The 27,323-nt window shown below is 37.5% G+C and overlaps 2 protein-coding genes across 3 annotated transcripts in view; one reads left to right on the top strand and one right to left on the bottom strand.

Moving 5' to 3' along the window:
* The window catches only part of DNAJC3 (DnaJ heat shock protein family (Hsp40) member C3), a 37,213-nt gene extending 33,438 nt beyond the window's left edge, over positions 1-3,775 (top strand). The window contains exon 12 of the mRNA XM_082042984.1: positions 131-3,775. Coding sequence (XP_081899110.1) covers positions 131-288 — 158 coding nt within the window. The 3' untranslated portion in view covers positions 289-3,775. The remainder of the gene's footprint in view (positions 1-130) is intronic.
* Positions 3,776-5,073: 1,298 nt separating this feature from the next.
* UGGT2 (UDP-glucose glycoprotein glucosyltransferase 2) overlaps positions 5,074-27,323 on the bottom strand; it is an 84,239-nt gene continuing 61,989 nt past the window's right edge. Inside the window, exons 30-39 of one of the 2 annotated variants that reach the window (XM_082047807.1) lie at positions 22,842-22,926; positions 21,174-21,259; positions 18,131-18,229; positions 16,961-17,045; positions 16,349-16,531; positions 14,985-15,145; positions 14,564-14,678; positions 10,808-10,924; positions 8,601-8,745; positions 5,074-7,744 (exon numbers count right to left, since the gene is read on the bottom strand). In XM_082047807.1, coding sequence (XP_081903933.1) covers positions 7,722-7,744; positions 8,601-8,745; positions 10,808-10,924; positions 14,564-14,678; positions 14,985-15,145; positions 16,349-16,531; positions 16,961-17,045; positions 18,131-18,229; positions 21,174-21,259; positions 22,842-22,926 — 1,099 coding nt within the window. In that variant the 3' untranslated portion in view covers positions 5,074-7,721. Of the gene's footprint in view, positions 7,745-8,600; positions 8,746-10,807; positions 10,925-14,563; positions 14,679-14,984; positions 15,146-16,348; positions 16,532-16,960; positions 17,062-18,130; positions 18,230-21,173; positions 21,260-22,841; positions 22,927-27,323 lie in introns of those variants that run through there. The other variant, XM_082047808.1, reaches the window with a different exon arrangement.

Raw genomic sequence — 27,323 nt, 5'->3', positions numbered from 1 at the left:
AGTGTGGGTGGTAACTGCAAGTGTCTGGCCCGAGGGGAGGTTCTAAATGGATTATTGGCCATCAGAGACGCTCAGTGTTGCTGCCCTAACGACTTGTGCCATGATCCCACCTTGGTTTTGTTTCCTTCAGAGATGAGGCGGAAGTTTGATGCGGGAGAGGACCCACTGGACGCGGAGAGTCAGCAGGGTGGGGGCAACCCTTTCCACAGGAACTGGAACACGTGGCAGGGATTCAACCCCTTCGGCTCCGGAGGAGGACCATTTACATTCAAATTTCACTTCAGTTAGAGCCAAGACTGTTCCTGGTGGCTGCTGCTGTTTTTTACGTAATTCGTTGAAAAAAATAAAAAGTCGCTCAGTTCAAGACCCAAAATCTTAAATTTCTAATGTTGTCCTTAACCCAGAGTCTTACTGCACTAGAAGAAAGCTCCTTCTTTCTTCTGGTGTTCCAAGGGTTTGCTTTGTGGTGAACTTGAGAAGCTCGTACTGGTGGGGGGTTTTGTTACTACCTGTGTATTTGTGGTGGAAATGCAGGACACGTTTATTCTTATGGATGGAAAAATACAGCAAGAGGTTCCTTAGGACAACACTTAAATTTAGGACTTAAGTATATGCTTAAAGGTAAAAATGCATGTAAATATTTTTTGGAATCGGGGCCTAATAAACATGGAAGGGGTAGTTACACAATAGTTTCTACGTTAACAAATCATTAGTCATCGTGCTCGGCAGAATGATCTGTCTCTCAGTATTGGTGCAAGGGAAGGCGAGTGCCCAGCTGGGGTGTTCATGTCGGCTGTGCCGTGGGGGTCAGGGGCTGCGTGCTGAACGAGGCTGAACAATCGCTCTGGAAGAAGCTCATTGTATTTGAAAACTAATTGTATTTGAAAATCCCTGCTCACTTTATTCCCTAACCTGAAGTGAAATGGGATGAATTCCTTGGTGGTAATTGTCCACTAGGAAAGGAAGAACAAAATGTACCTGATGTTTGTTGAAAGACTTTTTTTCTGAATGTGATTTGGGCTGTTTAGGTATCATTTTTGTGTAGTCTGCACTTTAACAAAATATCTGCTTGAGATTTGAGCAAGCAATTTGATGTGACATTTCCCCAGCTGTGCAGCAATTTGTTACTCCTCTGTCCGTACCCAGAACCAATACAGGTTGTGAGGTGAGTGTACTGCGGGCTGTAGGAATATGATATTGACTCCAACCTTCTCCTGTAAAACAACTCAGTTGCTGATGAGTGGTGCAACAGTGAGTTAATACCAGGTGAAATTGTTTGAAGTAATTTTACATTTTGTGTAACAGCCACAGTACTGCAAAAAGAACAGCTAACTTTCCATTAGCCAAAAGCCTGGTTTATTTTTTTTTCTATATGTACGTAGCTAAAATTGGGTTTAGTGTATCGATCGAAGTGTGTGAATGCAGTGTGAGGTATTACCAGGGCTGTAGCTGCTGTGAGGGAATAGTCTCATTCTATAAGAGTGTATTATCATTACTGATGAGTTTCAGCAGCAGTCATTTTCTTATAATGCAAGAATTACTGTTCATCAGTGTTTTCTTGATTGGATTTTAACTGGAAAACAAGAATCAGTTGACAGGAATCTTCTCTCACTTGGACTCGCGGCATTTGGAGGCGTAAGCAGCCTCAGTAAAACAAATGAAATCGGCAAATTAGGCCTTCGGTCTGAAAGTTGGGGCTTCTATTACTGTCATTGGAGTTGCTATTGAAGCACAGTCTTTGTGTCCTCCCTCAGCTCTTTTACAAATGTAACTCTTGTGGCCCTGTGGCTTGGTAAAATGTTTTTTGACAGCAAGCTAAAGGTGTTTGTTCAGCAGGAATTTGTCTTCAAGCTGCAGAGTGCACACGGTGATTGCTCACGGTTTACGGTACAAAACCACCCCAGCAGCCTGTTAAACTCTAGCGTCGGCTATTTTCCAAGTTGAATGACTTACTAGAAATCCAGCTTCTGCTTTTGACCTGTCTGGAAGCTTTTTGTTGAACCTCTGTAGAAGATACTCAGGGGCTGTTCACACCGCTCCGGGCTGGGGTGGTTCTCGTAGGTCCATCCCCACTACCTGGTGGTACCACCCACACTGACAGCTCTACATGTGTCCTTTTTGTCCACCCCAAGGAGAAGACGGGTAGGTGTCCTTCACATCTAACAGCTGCTCCTGGCTCTTGTCACCCTCTGTCCCCGAGGGGTGAGCAGACCCAGCTGCGGGCAGCTGCTGCCATGGGGGGTGGTTTCTGGTTGTATGTGGTTGTGTGTGAGTCATTGGTCTGTATAAAGACTTTTATATTGCCTTGTTCACCACAGAAGGGGCTGTTTCTAAATTAATAGTGAAGGACCGGTGCGAGCAATATGTCATTTGTAGAGATGGGGGAGTTGTTCAGTGTCGGGGAGTCACAGTTGGCGCTGCAGCCCCACGTTTGTCTACAGGGGAGGGCTAAAAATTACACATCAGCTTTGAAACGACCACCCTATTCAGTTGTTGTTGCTCTCATCCCTCTCCCTGCCCTCTTTCAAAAGCTGTAGCTGAGGAAGTTGGTTCTTGATTTGTAATTTCTTTTTATTTTTTTTAAGGGAAGGAATAAAGTGGTGCCTCATAAGTAAATTACTCACCCAGGGCACTTCAAGGCAATAGACGGGTGTGCTGCACACTGGAAGCAGTCAGGAACAAAAAGATCTATGCTTATTTTACGAATGAATGGGAAAGGGAAAATCAGGTATTAAAAGGCTTGAACGTAGGCAGTAGAAGCAGCAAAGCGATTAGTGCGTGGATGCTGTTTGTAGATTCCTGCAGAAGACAAGAGTCTTGAAAACAAAACCAAACCTGCCACTGGAGAGCAAGGCTTTCCCAGAGCGAGCAGCTGCTGCTGGGAAGAAGTGTTAAAAAGAAAACGTTTCCATTTCAAGGACCTCCAGATATGGTGAAGTATTTCCTGATGTGACTTCAGAAAATGAAGTGCTGGCAATGCACTGAGTGTTAATGTTACGAGGGATGCACAAGGAAGCTGATTTTGCCTTTTTATTTATTAGTGGGTGTTTGTAGTGCAATAATGTTCAATAACTGAACATTGAAATAAATGTCTTGGTAGTTTGTAAACCCTGAGATATGCATGAAGCATCGTTACCATAATTGGCCTACACATAGATGCAGACTTTCTCTGTTGAATTCTCTCTTTCAGTTTTAATAAACTCATTTCCAACTTGCTTTGAAATGAAGGGGGGGGGGGGTGTTTTACTTGATACATGCTTAATACTGATGTATTAATAAGTCAGTATTAAACCAGATTAAAAATGAATTATAAAGAACTCGAACTTGTGACATATGAAGAAAATGTGTCAGCTTAATTTTTTTATTAATCTTGTTTCAGTTTTCAGACCAGTGTTTGGAATAAGAATTATTCTTCTGTTTAGGGATGTGATTTGTAGGAGCTTTGCTGGAAACTAGCCAGTATAGCATAGCAGGTTAGTTGCATATAAAAGTGCCTTATTGTAAGGTATTGTTTGTTTGCTCTGTAATACACACTTTTATCCATAAAATAAATAGGAGAATAATTTTTTTTTCCCCTCTACAAATCTCAAAGTAGCAATTTTATGTTTTAAGAAGGATAACTAAAGCTCACCAGAGATTTATCAAGTGTTTCCAATTATAAAATGTCTTTATATGAAATCGTAAATCTAAAAAGCAAGAACTGTTTTTTCTAGAACTGTGGGAATTATTTTATGGTATTTTTCACAATAAAGATATTTATGATGACAAGAAAGCACTGCAGTGTGTTTGTCTGCCCTTCTTTCCTTGTCTTGCTCTCTGAGTTTGGAGTTAGAGCTGTGCAGAAGTGCAGCAAAAAGGTGCAAAATTCACATTTATTAAAGTAGCTACTACAGAAGTGGTTGAACTGCAGCAAGTTGGGTACAGAGTGAAGCAGCATTTGGGTAATTCACACTTTGGTTTCAGAACAGTTTTCTTCCCTTTAGGCCAGACGCAGCTAGTCCCTATCTGAGGGTACAGCCCGCAGTCCTGGAAGAGGGGCAGGGGTGTAGCCAGGTGCTGAATGTAGGGGACAGTGTGTGACAAAGTCTCCCACACCTGTACCTGGCTCTGTTCTGGGCGCAGAACCAAATCCCAGCTGGTCTTTCTGGCTGGCAGCCCAACCCAGGAAAGCCCCTGGCCCCTCAGTTGCTGGTGACACAAGAGGGGAGAGGAAGAATCACCTCTGCTCTCCCTCTGGAGGTGGGAACTCACAGCCAGCAGGGGGGAGGGGCGGCTGAGGGTGTGGAGGATGTGTAAGATGAGTGTGCAGAATCATAGAATAGTTTGGGTTGGAAAGGACCTTCAAAGGTCATCTAGTCCAACCCCCCTGCAATGAGCAGGGATATCTGCAACTAGATCAGGTTGCTCAGAGCCCCGTCCAGCCTGGCCTGGAATGTCTCTAGGGATGGGGCATCTACCACCTCTCTGGGCAACCTGGGCCAGTGTTTCACCACTCTCATTGTAAAAAATTTCTTCTTCCCCCCTGCTGTGGCCCCTTTTCCTCACTCTGCATTACACAGTCACTGGAGCCAAGGCTTGAAGTGTGCCAGGCACCAAGAGTTTCTTGTGGTGTACAAGGAGCATCCCCCTCATGGCAACTGGAGTGTCAATGTGTCACTCCAAAAGTAGCTGCTAAAAATTAGAGACCAGCAAAAACACCGTGTGCTGGAGGGCAGCCCCTGTCACACAGGGAAGCAGGTTATCCCACATGTGGTGCTACGCAATGTACTACAGATTAAATCAATTGGATTAAACCAATTAAGCATTCGATCTAATGTCTTTTAAGACACTGCTACTCATCAACAAATATTTGAGTACTCCCACTCTAATTTTCTCATGTATGTTTAAACCCAGACTTTAAATGAAAGTTTAAAGTCTGCTTAACAACAAAGTATAAGCAGGAAAGAAAAACCCACCTATTTAGCTTAGAAAGGTAAAGTCTCAGCATGAAGGCAAGTGCTTGATTCAGGAAAAAGGTTAAAAGGAACCTTACCGAGAAATATTTTCAATACTAAACATCACCAACAATACCTGTTTTTTTCATTTTGTGTTGAACTTACATCTTGAGCTTACAAAGAGTGGGACACAGAAAAGACGCTGTGATAATAACATGAATATAAATTGTAGAAACTCTTCATGTGGCCAGTTCAAATATTACTCTGCTTACTTACCCATTTGAGCCGGGTTTGGGTAAAGCTCCTGTAACCCGCACACATTATTCAGGTCAAAGACACTTCAATTTTTTTGCCCTGGATCTATTAAGCAAGTATTTAATGTTTACTGTATCATACAAAATAGAAGAACAGAAAATAATGATTTTTTTTTTTCCTCCACTGGCACCTTTTTAATATTTTGTACAACATATACAATCCATTGGTTTGGTATTAAAAATACAATGATACGCTAAAGATTCAAAGTGCTGCTTTAAAGAGACCTTTGAAAAGTAGTGAATATATTTGCTGGACCCTCTTTGTTTTATAAACCAATATAGATCTCAAAAAAAGAGCTTTTCTTGAAAATATTATTATGCAGGAAATACAAATTCTCTAAAACATTTTTTACAAATATCTACAACACTGTAGAAAACTGCATGAAACCTTTTAAATCTGCAAAATATCTCCAGAAAATTACATCTCTAAACATTATATTCTAATAATTTCAGTAACCTCAAGGAAATAATAGTATTTAAAGAGCTATTTCTTTTTTAAAGCCCATAGAAGTAATCCAGTTTTTACAAGAACACGATGCTATAGATAAAACAGACAAGAAATCAGTGCATCGATTATCCATTTCTTATACTGCGTAACAAATTTCCCACCCAGATAATCATAATTAAAGAGAACTAAGGTTTCTTAAAGTTGAAGAACCTTTAACTTCTGGTGGTGAGCAGCTGAACAATGGTTTTGGTTTTGTTTTAGTTTTTGTTTTTCTCTGATAAGGAATATCAGTTGTTTCCTTGTCATACATTGACTTCATAGTAATGGTGCATATACGAAGTCAACTCTAAGTCCATGATATGGTATAAAAATACCAACTTAAAATTTAAATTCTATGTTCAAATATGTTTGAGTTGCTGCCTGATATTGTTACGATATCCTTAGATAAGGATATCCCAGTATCTTTGGAGAAGAAGTGTAACAAGATATTGCAGTGAAGTGGGATCGCTCAAGAGAACCGACATCAAGATTTACTCATTGTTGCTGTTGTGTTACACGGGAAATACCTCCTTGGGTATTTCACACAAAGCAAATACCCACAACAGACCCTTTAAAATCCGTCTGTGACATGTTATCACTGTTCAAAATGCATCAAGGCGATGCAACGAAAAACAGAAAAAGCTGTAAAAAAAATGGGCATGTCTCATATTACTAAGACTTGAAAAATATCGGCAAAGCATGATTTTATATACTTGCTCTTAAATTAAGAAATCTTAAATAACCAACAGGTGGGGACAATGAGAGTATGTACAAAATATGCTTCATTTTTCTGATTATTTATTCAATTATTTGCTAGCATGGAAATATTGTTCAACTCCTCGTGGATTCACCCACTCGCTGCAAATTACCTTCTCTTTTACAGTTCCAAGCATTTACCCTGAAAAACTGCATTAAGCTGTTCTTACAGGAATTTGTGGTCAGATCCAACCTATTTTGAAACCAGCACAGTCTAAACAACAGGCTGTGTATTATATTTAAGGCACTAGATTTCAGTTTAAGAAATAAATGTTCTATTTTCAAATCTGTGTATTGCAAGAGCTTTTCACTGCAGTTTTTTTGGGGGATCAAAATGTCAATAGGCCATTTTTAAAGCAACAGGTTTGTGAGTACATATTTTGAAAATTACAGGAGATACCACTGATAGTCAAAATTACTCACATATATTTATTATTTTATTTTCAGTTCTAAACAAGATGATAACGATTAAAACTGAGAGGGAACAGCTTGCAGGTACTGACCTTCTGATGCAATTGCTCTGGAAAATCACCTTAACCAAAAAAACATGATGGAATTTTATGACATACTATTTAAGTGACCAAAAGGAGCCTAAGAATCAAAAATGATCTTTTAAAATTCGCAAGAGTGCAGTAATTCTGCATAAGAAGTGAAAAGTAACACTCCTTGCTTTATTAAGGTTCCGAGTTGATTTAGATTTGTGTGGCCTCAATTAGAAAAGCTACTTTTTTATGTCTTAACTTTGCTACGCTGAGATTTTTTTCTTGTGACCACAGGGACAAAACTGGTTTGGTTTGGTTATGGACACATAACCAAAATTATTTCTATTTAAATACATTAGCTTAATGCAGGTAATATGCACAAACCATTTTTCTTGTACATATTTAACGTGTGTGTCGTCCTCCCCCAGAATGACCCAATACATCTTTGGAGAGCTGGACTCATCATTCTTCACATTCTATAATCCTCTGGGCAAACTTTTAGCGAAGGAAAAGAAAACTAAATAAATTAGGAAAGCTACTCTACACTGATAAAAAAAAAAAATCAAGTACCTTTGGATTTGTCTTCTGGTTTTGTATCTTATTTAAAAGATTTTAAATAACACTGTCAGTTATAAAAGATTTGACTTCACATTGAAGGATGTTACAAATGTGCCAATGTAGCATTCACGACTTCCGTCCACTCTATGGCAGACTATCGAGCTGTACCCGCTGCTGTTCAGAGGCTGCGCTAAAGTTCATCATGTTTGAGACCTGTAATCAAAGGACAAAAAAAATATCATAAAATATAGTTATATAAAGACTCTATACTATATACTGTGACTAGTTTTGTAAAATGTGGAGAAAGCCCCTTATTTTCTATTTATTGCTCACTAGTCAGTTCAGCAACATGAGCCTCATGTTTCGAGCCTCGCTAAAAGTTGACCATAAGCTTTCACAAAGAATAAGAAGTACTAAGAACTCTTGATAGTGAAAAGTGAATTTATTCCCTGACTGAAAACCTTTAAATATTATCTGCTAACTTTTTTCTTCAACCTTGAGAGCTGAGATCACCTTTTTCTGTGTGTGTTTCACCTCACTCCAGAAGTCAAGTCTTACTGTAAGTCCTATATGAGTGTCCTATTTAACTAATTCAGTTCACAATAATTCCAGTAAAAACAAACAAATCAACCAAAACCATTTAGTTTGGTGCAAGAAGGCCCCATGTAGATAAGCCCAGAGTGAGAGATACAGAGACAAATTAACAGAGACTCAGCTACCTACTGCTTAATAGACATTAGCTTTAGATTCCTTAAGTGAGATCTAGGATAATACGCTTTATTTAATATTTGTGGCTCAAACGATACAGAACAGTTGGTTGTGTTTGAGGTCTGAGAATAGGACACCACTAAATTTTCTCTTAGATTCTGGCAGGAAACAAAGGATTTTATCCTCTTAGTGTAACTCCGACATAAAGAGGCATCACACGTCTCTTAAAACGACACAATTTCTCTAAGAACGGGGAAAACAACACAAATACAACATTTGTGCCTGCTGACCCAGATCTTAATTTCAACTACAATAATATCCATTTTTTAAAAGCTAACAGATGAATATGCACGTAAATTACCTTTTTTAAAGGAAGATGTGAGATTTTTCTTCTCTTTTTCAATTTGCTGTATTAACTTCCGTATCTCAGTGTCATAGTCCACCCATTCGGGAACTATCCGGGCAGCAGCCTTTAATTTTGGTTCTTTGGTTTGGGGATTGTTGCACTGAAAGTTTAAAACATACTACATGTAAACAAAGCAAATGTGAAAATATTTCCGTTCCAAGGAAATCTCGCTGCCACCCAGCGAGACCTGGACAGGCTGGAGAGTTGGGCAGGGAAAAATTTAATGAAATATAACAAGGGAAAGTGTAGAGTCCTGCATCTGGGTAGGAACAAACCCAGGTTCCAGTATAAGTTGGGGAATGACCTGTTAGAGAGCAGCATAGGGGAAAGGGACCTGGGGGTCCTGGTGGACAGCAGGATGACCATGAGCCAGCACTGGGCCCTTGTGGCCAGGAAGGCCAATGGCATCCTGGGGTGTATTAGAAGGGGGGTGGTTAGTAGATCGAGAGAGGTCCTCCTTCCCCTCTACGCTGCCCTGGTGAGACCACATCTGGAATATTGTGTCCAGTTCTGGGCCCCTCAGTTCCAGAAGGACAGGGAACTGCTGGAGAGGGTCCAGCGTAGGGCAACGAAGATGATGAAGGGAGTGGAGCACCTCCCTTATGAAGAAAGGCTGAGGGAGCTGGGTCTCTTTAGTTTGGAGAAGAGGAGACTAAGGGGGGACCTTATTAATGTTTATAAATATATAAAGGGTGAGTGCCATGGGGATGGAGCCAGGCTCTTCTCGGTGGCAAACAATGATAGGACAAGGGGTAATGGGATCAAGCTGGAACACAAGAGGTTCCACTTAAATTTGAGAAGAAACTTCTTCTCAGTGAGGGTGACAGAGCACTGGAACAGGCTGCCCAGGGGGGTTGTGGAGTCTCCTTCTCTGGAGGCATTTAAGACCCGCCTGGACACATTCCTGTGTAACCTCATCTAGGTGTTCCTGCTCCGGCAGGGGGATTGGACTGGATGATCTTTCGAGGTCCCTTCCAATCCCTGACATTCTGTGTGGTTCTGCAGTTCTGTGGAACTTACCTAAAATAATTTTGTCAGCATTTACAGCTTCACACACAAGGTCAGTTACCTTGATATTACTCACAAGAAAAAAATTCACACAGAATTAATTGCGAATAAACCCTGTTTAAATAACTCAAAATATTTTATTGTAAACATTGTTTTTTTAATTTTTATTTCTCCTGATTATATGGGTAGCAGAGACATGCTTAGCACAGGACTACTAAAATTTAGATAAAGTTACATTGGGAGATACAAGATATACATCAGCATATCGAAATATAAACCATATTAGATTCCATTAAGTTTATGATGCTTCCTCCAGTGTTGTCTAGAAAATGTGTTGATTACTTCCACAAAATAACATAGGTGGAAATCATAACAAAAAGTGATACATGATAATGGGGGTTGAAAGAAGGTCTAATAACTTAATTTCAGTCTTTCTTGAACAGAGAGCACCCATCTTCGGTGCAGAAAAAGGCCTATTTTAACAACCGTGAAGACACAAAGAAAACAAAACTATTTGCATACTGAATATTTGCACCAGATTCCAACTGTTTTTCTCTTGAATTATGTCTCTGAAGTATCACGGCGTGTGTGGGTTGTCAAAAAGGGAGAATGGAGGGGAAAAATGGGATGGGGGTGATAATAACAGAGAACATTTTCTCTCTGCAATGTCCAAAGAAAGACACTTTATTATTTCTAAGTATGGGTTGTCTCCTCAGCATTACACTTTTTCAGCTCTGCTTTATCTCCCCCCTTATAGTGGTGAAATGGACAGAAAAAATCATGATAAAATTAAGCCCTCTAGGCAGCAGTTTCTGGAGGAACCTCCTTTGCAGGGAGCGCAACAGCAGCCCACAATACCCAGACATGAACACCACTTTGTAAGAGTCCCACTAACCTGGCTGAATTTTGAAAAAAGATACGGAAAATACATGTACAGGCATGAAAAACCCCAACTCTGTCCTGTTACAGACCGCAATATTTAATTTTGGGGTATGGTTTTCACCTTTAACATCAGTAAATTGGGTATGGGGCAGGTGGGAGAGATGTCGGGGGGAAGGGGAAAAGTTGCATCACATACACATCTCTCAAAAGCCACAGGAATTACAGCAAAGTTTATAATCTATAAAAGTAATTTAAACTCAGATTCAACTCACCAAGTCTATCGTTTTAGCCTTTTTCTTGGATTCATCGTCGCACCAGGTTTCACACCAGAGCCATTCCTGAGGAAGAGACTTAATAGCAACTTGATGAATCATATTATTGGGAAGATCCTGTACAAATTGTGTAAAAATCAGAAATTAGCATTGAATTCAATGTATCTGGTTATCCAGCAGCTCCTTAAAAGTAGAATATCTTTACCTATTACTACTTCTACAAATAGTTCTTATGTTTCCTTCTTCTTAGGGTTCCTTCTAAGTGCTCACCCTGTTCTTTTTCAAGTAGATTCCCCACTGGGTCATGCTCATTTTGATGGCCAGTTCCACCTCTCGTTTCTCAAGCAATTATTTCTTGTTCTCACATCTGTCCTTCCTTAGTATGACATAAACCAGAGGTGTCAAACTCATTTTCACCAAGGGCCACATCAGCCTGGCGGTTGCCTTCAAAGGGCCAAATGTAATTTTAGGACTGGGTAAATGTAGGAGAAAAATGAGTTTGACACCCCTGATGCAAAGAATACTATTGTCTGATACTTGTGGTTCAGATACTGCATGTCTCATAGTGTAAATACTCCTAAGCAGAATTAGACTGTGTGAAATTAGTAAAGGAAAACTTAACCCTTTTGATTCCTCAAATTTAGGGAAAAAAAGCTCAAAAGCACCACTGCTTGAAATATGGACTTCTGAGAAAATGGATTCCAGAAACATGAACGTGAAAAGGAAAAGCTATTAAATTGCTACTCTGGCTATCTTATTATATTTTTTTAAACCTTTATTATATAGTCAAGTACTCTAATCATTAAAACTCTGACCCAGTATCTTGCTGAAAGCAGAGAACAGCATTTACAAATAAGAAAAACCTCAGGGGGTCGTACGCTGCGTGTGCTCTGCCCACAGTTAAAAATACCAGGTGTAATTGGGAGATCTGTTTGTGAGCTCCTTCATATGTACAACCCCCACATTATATCTAAAAAATAAACGTCAGTACTCAAGTATTAATCACATCTTGTTTTGCCAATTCACATTGCTCCATGTGACAGGATAAAAGAGCACATGTAGTTGCATTAGCAAAGGCATATAATCTAATTCAAATACAGACATTAGTACAGAAAAACTACAACAAATGTAAGTGTACTGAGAGTCAAGATATTAAACATTAATGTAAATGTTTTATTTTCTTCATATTTCAATTCTACAAATGTTTGGAAGATAATATAACTGGTTTAATCACCATTTCAACTTCAAGACAAAAGACACGGGTTTTCTGTTGTGCCTCTGACTTTCTAAATGAAATCACAATTCCTGAGTTACTACAGTAACTCTTATAATTGTGAATTTACAAATTGTTATATGGAATAGAAAGTAGAAAGACAGCTGCTGGGTCCAGAATTTAAAGTAAAAAGAAGAATATATACATACACACACACACACACACATATATATATATATTTTTTAAATTGTAAACAAAAAGTTGCTTATCCTTTCAGAAGAAAGTGATTTATCCTCAAAACCACTACAATATATCTAGAAGATCAAAGAGGAAATATTTATGAATTAGAAAAATAAATGAAAAAGGTGGAGACCAGATTGTTTTTACTGTCAGTGTCAAAAGTCTTGTTTATTCAAAATATGCAAACTGCTGAAATTAAAATCTTCTAGGCTCCCACAAACAACATTTAAAAGCTGTTCTTCTTTACAACTGTTTTCACCTTTAGTGAGATATCTACACGATTTTAAAAGGGGACTCCTCTACAGTAGCATTGCTACTAGAAAATAAAACCTCAATTAAAAAACATTTTAAAATTGCCTCTAAATAAAAGAATTAGCCTTCCATTCCTTTCTGCCAATTTTTATTCTTTAAGATGGGTAATTATTTTTAATGAATTCCTATTGTTTTGTCATCTACACATAGATATTTCCAGGTTTTTCATAAAAAGTACAATTAAATATGCTGTATTGAAAGTCTAGTTTTTTATCATGTGTGTTTTTCTCCCTATGAGTTCTTTACTTGCTTTCCTTGGCATTTAAAATTACTTTTTTCCACTCCACCTACTTCTATTTTGCGGTTTATATTACCATAACCTTCACTACCACCCATGAAGGCAGCAGTGCTGGCAGATTAGCAAACAGCTGACATTGCCACCTCTTTGAGAAGGGCAGTGGGCACTCCAGTCAGATATTTAAAACAAAAAGAAAAAAATGTTATCATAATGCATCCTTATCAGTAGATAAAAGCTCTCCAGGACTCTTGTCAAATATATTGCACTGTCGTTTGTATTTCTAGGAACGTTGCTGTATTTGGCGTAAGTGGCAGCAATGAAAACAGAAAGCGATTCGCATCAATACAGACAGAAAGCAGATTACTTCGCAAACATTACTTCGAAATATTTCCCTTTCCAAAGTAATTCCAGCCCCATTCTGCCAAGATTTATCAACCTTAATGTCTGCTCTCAGCACTGATGTGCTAAGGGAAGGGCAGCTGACTTTTAAGTGGCTTTCAGTTTGATGCAACAGATTTATAAAGAGATAAAGGCTATCACATATTAACGCTGTAATCGAAAATAAAAGAATTAGAATGGAAAGATGCACATTATTAATATTTTGAGAACATTAGATAAAGTTACTCTTTGCGAAAAGCAGCATTTTGGTGGAAGCCTGGTAACCACCTTCTGAATCTTAAAGGTCTTTCTGAAAGACACCTTGTACATGCAGGAAGACTGTGTTTGAAAAATACAGCTATATTTTTTGCTCTTAACAGTTACCCCTTAAAGCTGCTCATCTAACTCCCTGTGTCCACTCCGGTTTCAGTTCGCAGTATCCAGTATAAGAACCGTGATTTTCAATTTTTAGTTTTATTTCTGGAAAAAAAATGCAAGTGGCAATAATGAACTCATGTAAGTGAGAGAAACTCCTTTGCAGAGTAAGGGGATGGAGCACAGGCACTGAGAGACCTGGGCTTTGATGCTGTGGGACCTCCTGACTGCTGTAGATGGGTAAAACCCTCTTGTGCTTCAGTAATTCCGCAAGGAAAATTACAAAAGCAGGGACAATCTCTCTAACAAAGCCTTCTGAGGCGCACCCAAAGAGAGACGTATATAAAAAGTATTATTCACTCCAGCAGAAATCAGATGAGCTGTAGTATCAATCTTCTACCGAGTTAAAGAACGCCTACTACAGAGGAAAATAATACATTTAAGCACATTCTGTACACCTCTGATCTATTTACATGCTTGTGACTTCTACCCTGACTTACCCTTCCTGGCTTTAAAAATTAGTGGAGTTATATAGGTGAAAACCACAGTCACCCCAGGATGACCATGTCCAGCAAGCACTAGAGTGCATTAGCAGTGAGCTTTCAACAACAAAATTTACATTACTGGAAAAAAAAAGAAGAGGAAAAAGCTCTCGCTAAATAAGAACATCATTACCGTTATCAGAGTACAGCATTATCATTAGAAAAGCACAAATGCACATGGACCAACTACAAATAAATGACAGCAGTCCTCTATGCTGTTTTTTTTCCTCATTTTTTTTTTGTAATAAACAAGTATTTAAAGTAATCAGCATTTAGTGTTCAGTTTTCTGAACCGTCCTCATGTGCACACCTGAAAATGTGCTAAAACAACAGTAAAGGGCAAATATTAATACTTTCAGAATTATATAACATATACATTGAGACACAAAATAATTCCATGCATATTGAGAAAAAACAAGAAAATAAACCCCAAATTGCTTAAAACCATATATATATACCTGATCTAGATTGGACAGACTGTTTGGATCTTGACTCAGAGCCTGGTACTGGCCTCGAAGCCTGTCTCCTGCTGCAATCTTTCTGAACTTCTTAAGATCCACAACGTATAAGGCGCTATAAAAATAAAAATTAAAATAAAATTAAGATTTGTGGAGTATTGTCTTCTTTTTGGTAACACTAATAAAAGTAGCGAGAAACCAAAGACTGTTCCCATTCTAAAGGAATCTTTTTTTAAAATTAAGTGGCGGAAGCTACAATAAAAAAGTGAAATCGCCATGTCATTAGAATTCACACCTTATTAATCTCTTACTGAGAATGACTATAGGGCAGTTGCTTTTGAGTGTTTCAGTGATTAATACCAAGACCCAGATTTTAATCAAATTCACAAACTGCACAAAAATATGTAAGGTGTAATCTCACCTAATATGGTATTTCCTTTTCCCAAGGTGCGATGCCCAGTATCCTGATTTCCAGAAGCGGTACCCGTCCATTTCTTTACGGCTGTCACAGAACGGTGTGTATCCATAGGGAGCTCCCTTCAGATCTAGATCCCTGAGTTCTTTCAGGTCACTTCTCACAATCTAAATAAAATACATATTTATTTTTATAATTTAATGCTGTTTTTAAAGTCTGCGTATGAGGGTAGTTACTGTGGTAAGCTTTCCAAAGTTTATTTTGTTTAAAAAAAAACATGAAACACTACAACAGTGGAGTATAGATAAAGTATTCCATTGGAACGATACTTACCAAATTATTGTTCAAGAAAATATAAATGCTTGTCCTGTGGCCATCTGTGTAACACATTTAATTACAAGCAAGGTATTTTTAATTCATGAACCAGTGTTTCTGGTTGCCCAATATTCCTTCATGCAGGAATGTAACTTTCAAAATCTACTGAGCATCACTCATCTAAAAAAATCCTTCCTATTTGCTACATAACTTGGGCATTCAAAAATCATTGCATCATTTGAAAAAATCTTTGTGTCTTGCAGTGAAGTACTTCTAAAAACAGGTTATAAGAACATTTTACAAGTGTCCTTTATTTACTGAGTCGATCATTCTTACACCAAACCCCACTATTTTATTTATCAGTGGTAAAAAAAAGTTTTGGCTCTTTTGGAGTACAGAGAAATCTGTACAGTAGCGAGGACAGACAACCAATATTGCTGCTGTATGCAAATGAAATTGCAGAAAGTTGTGGTTTGCATTGCTACATCTAATCTATTCACAAGCTTTGGAAAAGGACCAAAATATGTAATATTTGTTCCGAGATTTTTAATAACCATGAGACTCTTTAATGTCTTGTCTTTTTGAGACAGTGTGTTACCTTTCAGTAGATTATACAATACTAATTTCTGAGTGAAAGACTGCACACAAATTTAAGAAAAACAGAGACAGGATTAATTTTGAAAATTTTCAGCCATCTAGAAGTTGTTTAAATGGTCTAAACCAACCACCTCAGACTCCTTCCATAGTGGAGAAGTTCTCTTGCCATCAGTTCAGAGACCGAATTGCTCTAAGGTCACACATACCAGGTCCAGGCACCTTTCCCTCTCCACAGGCAATTTAGGGCAACTCAGTGCGGTGAGACTCTATTTCTACGTGACTAAAGACAAGTGAAAACATTGCATTTCATGTTCTGCAACACCACTGGTTCTGCTCATACAACTGCAACAGCCTTAGGAGACCAACATTTGAATAAAATGACCACAAAGAATGAAACTGGATCGATTTAAGCCAAAATGAATTCCTCAGATATTTATACACCATTACTTTTTTCTTACCTGGTCAGCATCAACAAATATTATTTTATCCACAGCCAAAGGGAAAAGAACATCCAAAAAAAGAATTTTGTAGCCCCAGATAATTCTTTGTTTTTCTGTCTGTTGATAAAGCCAGCGAGGCCACTTATACTGGACTAACTCATACTTGAAACCATATTTTTTAGCCATGTGAGGAATAACATCCTAGAAGAAGAACCAAAACACTGTTAGTTGCACATGTATGCGACACACAAGGATTCAAAGAAAGGAAAAAGAGGGAATGTTACAACACAGCTGCAGTTGTGTTTGCCTTCCCGACTACCTAATGGATGATTTAAAAATGTTTATTTAGTTCTAGCAGCATCTGCAGCTACACAAACATAAAAAGCATTTCCTTCAAGCCATTGGAGACTACCAAAAGAGAATGAATTATCATACAACACTGGGCTTTGGGTTCCAGAAAAGAAAAACCTTACACGAGACTTAAAATTCTTGGGTTTAATCCATTCAGAGATCATTTCCAACTGTGAAAATTCAATTTCAATTATACAATCACTCAAATGTAATTAAAAAAAAAAAAACCTACCTAAAAATTTTTAAGAAAAATTATTAAAAGTAAGACATTTCTCCTACCTTAAATGTTGGGGAGAGATAGTTTTTCAGAAACCAAAATTTAACTGGTGTTTTTGTGTGACGTAGGACAGAAAGCATCATAATTCTGTGGAAATATAAGTCTATAATAAACAAACAAATACATACTGGTCATTAAATTTCAACTGCACTTAAAAGGTGCTCGGACTTTCTAAGTATAATTTCCCTTAACCCAGTTTAAGCAGAAATGTCTGTCTACTTCTAATTAAAAGTTTTAAAGAGCATGTGTTCAAGACCACTTTGAGATGGACTTATTCGATCCTGATTGACTAAGCAATATTAGAAGGAGTAATTTCAAAAGTGGATCTGTTAACAAGTTTTATTCTAAGAGAGGTGCCTGACAAAATGAGAATAATGATTAATACCTTATATTAAATTTGCTACTGAGATGACTTATTTTAGAAATATATTGGCTGAGTTTAATAGGTTGCTAAAAAGAGAAACGGTAGGAAAGAGAAAGCATAGTTCAAGGTAAGATCCTTTTCAGAAAACCCTTGATAACTGTAAGAATAATTATTTTGGGTTCAACTTTTTTCACTCTTGTGACATTTGTTCGGTGCAACCAGACAGATAAAGAACCCCTTGCAACACTACAAGAGGTCAAGTCTGTCTTAAAAAACAAGAAAAAATAAACTTTAGAATAAGGTAAAGCAGCATGCAGAATGTTTTAAAAGCAATTGTTTTCTCCTTTTTAAAAAAGTATTTCCCTTTATGAAGGTTGTTATAGGTTGAAGGAAGTAAATGCAGATGTTCAAACTGCATCAAACTACTAGAAAATAAAAATGAATACATACAAAATACTATTTTCCAAAAAAATGGGTGTGAAAGAATTGCAAAATTCCATTTTAGGATAGGAAAAATCTCTAAATCTGACACCTGTAGACAAGTACTCGTACCATAAAAAGTAACAGAGATGGCTATGGACAAATTAGGCAATACTGTAAGGATTCTTTAAAAGCAATCATTGCTCCTAAATGGTATTTTTTAACATCTATACATTGAATCACTTTGTTCTAAAATATTAATTTAATGCTCCCTGTAAACAACTTTCCTATGTTTCAACAATTTATTCTTTCCACCTTTTAAAAAAAGTTTCTTTAAGCTTATTTTACAGTATCACTATGAAACTGTTTCCCTATTACCTTTCCTTACCTTAAAAAACGTTCATATAAATGGCCTGAAGCAACTGAAAAAATGTTAAGAATATCACTTTTGTTTTCATTGTCTTCTGTTGAAATTTCTTCTGAAAATCTAAGAAAAAAAAATTATATAACATAAACATTCAGCAGAAAGAAAATACTACATCACCCTTAAGCTCATAAAGAATCAAAAGTAATAAAATACACAAAAGAAGTACTAATCCTACAGTAACTGAATATACTTAAATTCTACTCCCACTGCACATGCCCATGATACCAAAATCTTTTGGGAGCAACACCTCAGGATACATGATGGCAGAACTGCAGTCTCCAATATTTCCAATCAAATAGAACCCAGAGTTGGCAAGAACTCCATGTTTTAGCAAAGCAAAAAATCAGAAATACACACAACCACAATATCTTGGGAACTGGTTATTTTAAAAATCAGCAACAGTTACTTTTCAAGCTTCATCCACATGCATTCTACATCAGAAGAACCAATGAATATCCCTGAGGTGAGGGATGTCTGTGTAGCCCCATAGGTGGCTGAGTTCAACACATGCTCTAAAATACAGACTGAACATAATATAAAGAGGGGCTCACCAGGCCAAAGAACATTTTTAGCCCAATAGCTTACCAAAAGCAAATCATAAAATCATTTTGGTTGTAAGAGATCTTTAAGATCATTGAATCTAGCCATTAACCTGACACTAAGCCGTGTCCCTAAGAACCTCATCTATGTGTCTGTTAAACACCTACAGGGATGGTGACTCCACCACCTCCCTGGGCAGCCTGTTCCAGTGCCTGACAACATTTTCCGTGAAGAATTTTTTTGTACTATCTAACCTGAACCTCCCCTGGTGTATTTGAGGCCATTTCCTCTCATCCTATCACTTGTTACCTGGGAGAAGAGATCAACCCCCTCCATGCTACAACCTCCTTTCAGGTAGTTGCAGACAGTGATAAGGTCTCCCCTCAGCCTCCTTTTCTCCAGGCTAAACAGCCCCAGTTCCCTCAGCTGCTCCTCATCAGATTTGTGCTCCAGACCCCTCACTTGTTGCCCTTCTCTGCACTCTCTCCAGTACCTCCATGTCTTTCTTATAGTGAGGGGCCCAAAACTGAACACAGGATTTGAGGTGCGGCCTCACCAGCGCTGAGTACAGTGAGAATGACAAGGGCTGAGGAGCAGCAGCCTTTTCCAGAAAACTCTCATAACATTCAGCCATCTGTGGCGATGGGATTTCTCGACGATTTTTCATAATACTCACTGAGTTCTTAAATTCATCCAATAACTCTCCCTATAAGCTACCCTATATCTTTGAGGTATGTTGTCCAGAGGTTTTCTGCTTCTGCTATGCAGCACTCTTTGCTCGCTTTGAATACCAGAATCTTCCAGGATTGTTTTCTAACATGTGTGCCTCCCAGTACACACAGCTGGGCCATGGTGGCCACAGTCCCCCTCAGAGCACTGCTGCCTTGCCCGAACTGGTTACAGCACGGCCTGATACTGTCAGAGACTCACCTCAATAATCTTTTTTTGAGGTGAGTGATTCCTCTGACACTTGAGATCATGTGAGTCACTCCTATTAATTTTTCTTCCGGTTAGATCCCATTTAAAAGTACACTTTAAAAAGTACAAAAACAGGTATCCCTCATAATCTTGAAGAACAAATGAGACAAGTCTCAGACCTCCAATGTATTTAAAAGAATTTGCATCACTCCACTAATACAAAGCTGAACGCTCAGAAGGCTGCAATGTAAATGGTGTGAATGATCATCTGAGAAACCCACGTTCTTTTCACTCAGCAAATGGTGAGAGGATCCTACCTGACCATGTCTATAGCAAACACAAATGAAAGGGACATCCGTGGAGTGGCACTGACTGCATGGTGTGCTATCTCCCAAGAAGGCAACCCCCCAAATAGCAGTAGTGTCCCCTGCCTCCCCCCAGCCTTGATGATCCAGAACAATTATCATCCCCTTGAAAGAGCGGATGGATTTATTGTGTTACCACCATTCCAGATTAAAGACCATAGCTCCGTCTCCTTTGACATCATGAAATCAAATAATTCTGAATTTACTAAGTACGATTGCCAGCAACCCAATTTTCACGCCTAAGAACTTTTTCTTTTTGAGATGTTTCTTGTGAAAAAGGTCTCTGAAGTGTTCCAAGCAAAGAACACTCAGAGAGCATCCAGGCCACTGTTTCTAAAGTACCTTGGTCATAGGTCATCTGATTGAAATGCTCTTGAAAAGACAATTGACATATCTCGGAAACCTACACAATACCCCATATTCTGATCCATAGCACACATATACTAATCCATTAAATAAACCCTAAAATTATTTTTGTAAGCAAAGATGAAACATCCTTTTTTGCCCTTATTCTCAAAAATTATATCAGAATTTAATAGGAATTTGTATGCTATTATTAAAAAATACATTCAAATGTAAAAAACAAAACAATTTGAAACACACACCACCCACAGACAACATAATTATGAGCAACATTATGAGCAACTGAAACCAAAATTTTACAATCATATATGGCAAATTAGAAATGCTGCAAAGTTGTTAGCCCCAAATGTAAAGCTTGAGACATTTATTACAATTATTTATAGAACTCAAGACTTCCAAATAACAGGTATTTTATTGACGAGTACAAAAACACTTCTTGACCTTTCATAAATTACATCTAGCAGCAGACAAGCAGCATCATAGCCTGCTTTTTGATGTTCGGTTTGATACCTCTGAGTACCACATTACTGGCTGAGATTTCCACATTGAGACTGATTCCCTGCCACAACAACATAAAAATAATGCAAATTGAGAAAATGAATGGGAACTAGCAATGCAAAGGAGGGATTAAAAATGAAATAAATAATGAGATGTACAAGATATTATAGCTTATCCCCCCCCCTTTTAATTTATATTATAAACACCTTGGGGAGCCTTTTTACATATTTGTATTACTACCAAGTAAGAAACACTTACTTGAAATTATTAATAATAAACATGTCCTGGCACAGTTAAAGTATATGCAAATCATGCATTACCTTGTAACTGATTCCCGATTTCCTTTTTTTCCTGTTGTTCCATCAGTAAGGAGATCTTCATTCACTTTATCAGGCTTTTTCTGTACCTAGTCATTAAAATAAATGTCTTTGTGTAATTTGGGAATTTAGTTGATAATAATTACTACAGTTGCAATATCTAACTATGGCATACTCACTGGCCAAAGCTGGACCAACCATTTCTATTTCAGTAAAATACTGAACTGCATTAAACTAAACAGTAAAGAAGTCATTTCATACTTTTAAACTATGTACAGAACTTACTGTAATAAGAAGTAACCAATTATGAAAAATTAAATGGTGAACAATATATCAAACAGCATGTTCAAGCCCTGTGTGCTTTTAAATGCAAACAGTAACTATAAGTGTGGGGAACTGTGTCCCGTTTTCTTCCCTCCTGAGGTCTTGACCCAGCTGTTGGCTGTCACACCATGCAGGGAACTCACCTGAACGGAAACGTGGATTCTCAAAAACTCTTCAAAACGAAAAAGTGACACATATGCTGCCAAAATATAAGCTCTCCTGTCCAACTCAAGCAATTTCTACTGTCTTAACCAGATGCTTAATAAAACGTGCAAATTAATTTTTTTTGCTGACCTTAATTTGCTTGATTAAAATAAACCTCATTGTTTCTGAAACCCAAATAGCTTCTAAAAGCTTAAATGTTTGAACATATTTAAGCATATTAATTTCACATGTTCATACTAAGCTAATGCTTACAGATTTCTGTTCACACTGAATCTTTTTAGCTAATACTACTGAAGCCACATCCTATGTATCACTGAAGTGATTCTACAGTTCCACTGAATGGTAAGAGTTTGTTCTAGTTATAAGCTTAATATGCACCACATAGCTACAGGCTTAATATGCTACACATGGAATAATTTTCCTATTTTGACCCAAGTGGCAGCCTGTGGTTTAAAGGCAGGGTCATCACGCTCCAGAAAACTACACTTTTCTCCAGGTTCTGGAAACTTCTGGTTACAGGACTGGGGAAAAGACTCATATATGGGGTTTTAAAAATTCCTTTTGTGCTTACACTGATATAGTTCTCTCTCCTTCTCCATGTCTAAAATTAGGATACAATGTGCCAAGGACTCCAACACGAGATGTTATTTACGAAATAGTGGAAAACACATAATACTATGAGACCTTTTCTGCTTTACACAACTCGTGTTTCATCATCTCTTTTTGATAAATCTTTAAGAATGAAAGTAACAATTTCATTCATGCAAACTTGATAGCTTAGAGTAGAATTCAACACACCTAATTTTAAGTTCCTCTCTGGTATTTGGATGTCACGTAATCTCCCTCCCCAGTCACAGGAGAGAACTGGGTGTCTCAAGAGCCTGTCAGCCCTCGGTTTAAATACACACACGAGCTGGGATGCGCGATCCTTTGGACTGTCTCTGTCTCTGTCATTTTAACATCTATTTAACAATCTCTAATGAAATTAGTATAATCTGATTGGATCAAATCAACTGCATTAATTTGCACACCCTTCTCTATTTAATTATACAAAATCTAAATTATATATTTCAGTATACATCTTCCAATTAAATATAGCCTAAGGCATGTAAGCATTAGTCATATTTCATATAAGGAAATACTGTAGACAAAAAAAAAAAAAAAAGGTCTCTCTTTACGTACTTGGACTTTGATAATTTTGCTTCTGAAGTTGTTTAATACCACGATAACATCTGTCAGGTCAGCTACAGAATCTGTACCTTCATGTCTGTGAGGAGAAAAAAACCATGCACATGTACAGGCTTGTTAGAACATGCATTATTACTTGTGTTTAATTAGAGTATAAGGTTTAAGATTGCTGATATTTATAGAAACAAAATGTCTTCATTTGAACTTAATTATATCTTAACTTCAGAACTTTTGGAGTATTATTCATTACTAGACATTGTTGACAGTGGTAGCCCTCATTTTTTAATTTGAATTTTCACAGGAAATTTTATCAACCAATGAAAAAATGCACCAACCTAAAGCTGAATAAGTTATCATGTATTACACAGGTGTATATAACATTAAAATATGAAACCACATTTTATTTTTCAAATATGGAAAACATTGTAGAAATTGCTGTGTGACACATTAATGTATTTTTAAAATAAATCTGCCTTAAAAAGTCTAGGGAAAGTTTCATCATAGTGCTGAGATAGCAAAGACTGGTTTTGAACTGGTTGGCTTTGGTACCTATACCCCTAAAGACCCGGCTGTTCAAGGCACCACACAAACACTTCCCCTATTGAACATCAGATTAAAGCCATTCAGGCATCTCAAAACTGTACTGCAGTCCGCTAAGTAACAAATATGAAAAATGTTGCTGTCTCTCTGTGATACGGTGTAATGACATAATTCTCAAATTTTATAGCTTTTATACCTCAATAGCACATATATTTTTCCTTCGGTCTTTTCTGTCTTTTACCAGCATTATGTCGTTTCCTCTTGCTAAGGCTTCACATACAAAAAAATTGGTTTAAGAAACTAATCTGCTACCCTTTAGGCTTGATTGTTTTTATTTTGCCTAGAAAACAGGAATATTTAAACCATGTTTCAATCTGTTTCATACTAATTAGCTAAAAATGACAGCATTTTATTTATCTGAATTTTCTACTTAATACATTTCTGTAAAAAGCACCTATGATACTAAGTTTCATAGAGATGGCTGATTCTCGCACAAAACAATGTTCAGGATTATCTTTTCTCTGATTTAGTTTCATTTTCACACTAGCAAAATATTGCATATAAGAACACTTGGCCAAGAACTGACTTTTTATCACCGGGATGTACAGTACTCGACATAAAAGGGCACAAATTTCCATTTTAAGTCAAGTCTGTCATTACAAAGCTCTAGAATAGTAAACCTAGAGCCAAACACAAACCGCTGATGGCACAAATGGCGGCAGCTGGCACAGTGTTCCTATTTTTGCCCTCAGGTTTTTGGGTTTTTTTTTTACACAATCAAAACTTTCTGTTATTCATTCGGTTACCTCAAAATCTCTATGTTATTAATTCTGTAGCTTGCTCTGCAGCTCTGCTGCTGAAGATGATCTACCATAAGTCTTTACAATGTTCTCAAAAGCATTTGGTTTGGCTGTAAATTTAATAACGTTGCTTTGTCTCCCTAAATGTCTTCCATGGATCCCCCACTGCTGACTCCATCTTTACCAAGTGCCAATTGTTTTTCCGCTGCACAGCACTTGGTGCGATGAATTTCTGTCCCAGTATGAACCATGTACTGGAAATAGTGACAGTCACCATTAGTTACCTTGGACACTTAATGCTGGTCTCAAGATCCAATTTATCTGTTTCTCCATCCACATATTTGTGTAGTTCCTACTATTACATTATGGCAACTTATTGTCCTGACAGAGGAATTCATTTCAATTCCTGGTCACCCAACAATATGCTAAATCGCTACTTATAGATTAGGATATTCACTTGTTTTTAGACAGGTGTCTCTCTGAAAGAAAACTGAGTACATCATACTGTTCTCTAATTTTAAATCAGTGTGCCAAATCTTACACAGGACCTCTCGTCCTTTCTCTGTCTCTGTGCATATGATATTCAGCATGTTGCAATCTTACTGATGTAACAGACGCACGTTTCAAATGAGCGATCGTGTGAATAAGGTTCTGCATGCAACCTGGGGTTTGGAAGAACTGGGATCGTGATTTATAAACTCTCTTAAAAAACACAATAAGGATTTTGTGTTTTGTCCAGAAAGTACTGAATGCTGTCAGTGTAACAGTTTGTAAACTCAGTGAAAGCAGGCACAACTTCCTTTTTAAATCCAAGCAAAATGTCTTACACACTGTCATCGTTTTTATATTGTTATATACTTGTACAAAACTGAACGCGTCCAGCAAATTATTTATGTCACAGCTTTAAAATGTTTCAAAGCACCTACATACTTTTAGTATAAATACAAAGAAATCTCAATATAGTGTAAAAGATAATTTTCCATATGGGGAACAAAAGCATTCAGGTTCAACAAATTGAGAGCCTTCAAAATCTGAAAACAAAGAAACAAACAACCCTTTGCCTGGATTATAAAAGGTACAACTTCCAGTTAAGCAGTTTGCATACCACCAAAATAAAATGAATTATATCTACCTGTCTTTTTAAAAAATGAAATATGCCGCAGATAAATATATGTATCTTTAGATATAAACTATTTTCTGCAGCCTTATCTTGCAATACCTGTGTGTTTTCCTATCAACATAAAGAATCAAAGTTCCAATAATAAGCAGTGCACAGACTGTACTGGGTACACCAATTTTCATCTTCCTGATATTCATAGTATTTATTGACAACAAATTGATTTACAAGTGTGACTGCTTCAAAATAAAGATCCTTGTCAGAAACAACATTTTGGGAAAAAAAAGCAGCTTCTTTCAAAAGCTGTGTATTTACATAGAGTAGAAATAAATTACTTGCATGTGTGTATTCGATACTACTATAAGCAAATAGGCACTGAACTGTAGAACATGCTGTAACTTCAAAATCTTGTATCTCTCCTGAAACTCCTATTATAATGTCCAGGCCTGCGCCTCAAAGGCAACAGGTCATTTCACAGTTCAACAGGAAGGGATGTGACCAGTGAACAAAGATGGACAATCTACTGCGATACCTCTTGGCAAAATTCCATCCTTTCAAATAGTTGCTTGAGTTCTGATAGCAATTTGATATAACTAATACCGGTATCAGTAAAAGTAATTTCAAAGACCCTAGTACAGCCTCCCAAACATATTTGAGCCATTGTATTCTAAGCCTACAGCTTGTAATATTTCAATAAAATAAACAGTATTGTTTAAGTTCCTCATCAAGTATTAACTTTACATAACTAAGCTCATTTGTATTACCCCTTAGGGAAAATCAGTAATCTTAAAAAACAGCAGATGATTTAAGTTTCCTTTGATCCAGCCTAAAATGTAGAGCAGTTTTGTTTCATTTTTAATTCAACCACAGCTCATTGCATTGATTTTTTTTTTTTAACCATGATATCTTTCATAAATCACTTTATATATCTTAAGAATTGAATGTTAGACAAAAGATATAGCTACAGTTGGTGGAGATCAAGGGAACTTCTTAGACTAAAGACTACGTTTTTCTGCCTATTCAACAGGTTGCAAGTGGTTTCTGGCTAAAAAGAAACTGAAAATTGCAAACAAATAGAATGAACCTAATATCTCGTTAACATTTCTTCCTGTGACACCAGAACTGATGCATTAACTAAATATTCATGACAGCAAAGATGTTAATAAATTTTTTTCATTTTTCAATAGAAACTGATGACTAAACATACAGAGCTACATGCTCCTGAACTCCAAGCAATAATATATATTTTAGAAGAAACAGACCTGGTTCAGCTCAAAGAACTAGAGGAAGGCAGGAAGAAAGAACTGAGGCTGAAATAAAACTATACTGTTCCTCTTGATGGGACTGGATCCAAAGCTTCAAGAGGAAGCCCTCACATGCTACAGATCTATGCTGTTACATAAAACATGAGAAAAAGGTGATTCTTCTATGGAATAGTCAGAATGATGGCTAGCATATGTTCCTCATACGAAAATCAACCATGGAAATTACAGATCTGTAAAGCCATACAAGTGGCAACTAAATGTTACTGGAGTATAACGCGACTTTTTCCCATGTACAGGGTTTCTCCCAACAGAGGGAAATGTCGTGCTGTGGGAGATTTGAGGGATTTTCTTGAAGTTAATGTGTGGATGGTTTCTATGAGATGGAGATTTGTTATTAAACTAGCCAGGCCCAAAAGAATTTCAAGGCCACCTTGGAAGGCTGAAAACACAACGTAAATCAACAGACCTATTAGCAGTGAGACTCGGGTGCGCGGACAGCTCGTGAACATAGACAATATCCAATCCGCTAATGCATGCTTGGAGCATGGACGTGTGATCAGGAAATAACTGCATAATTAAGGAGGCTTGTTTCTGTAATAAATGGCTTCGCTTGAATTCACATTGGATTGTGTGGAGTCCATGATTTTTCACCCTCGCATGGTGCAGTCAATATGCAGCCAGGGTGCAGAACTGAAGGTGCTTCGATACCCTAAGCTGAAGGTGTAACCACAGCAATTCTTAGATGAGTTAGATG

The sequence above is a fragment of the Streptopelia decaocto genome (assembly GCF_964273445.1).
Source record: "Streptopelia decaocto genome assembly, chromosome: 1".
In the NCBI taxonomy this organism is placed as follows: Eukaryota; Metazoa; Chordata; class Aves; order Columbiformes; family Columbidae; genus Streptopelia; species Streptopelia decaocto.
Note: the sequence above shows the minus strand (reverse complement) of the source record. Positions and strands in the feature narration are given on the sequence as shown.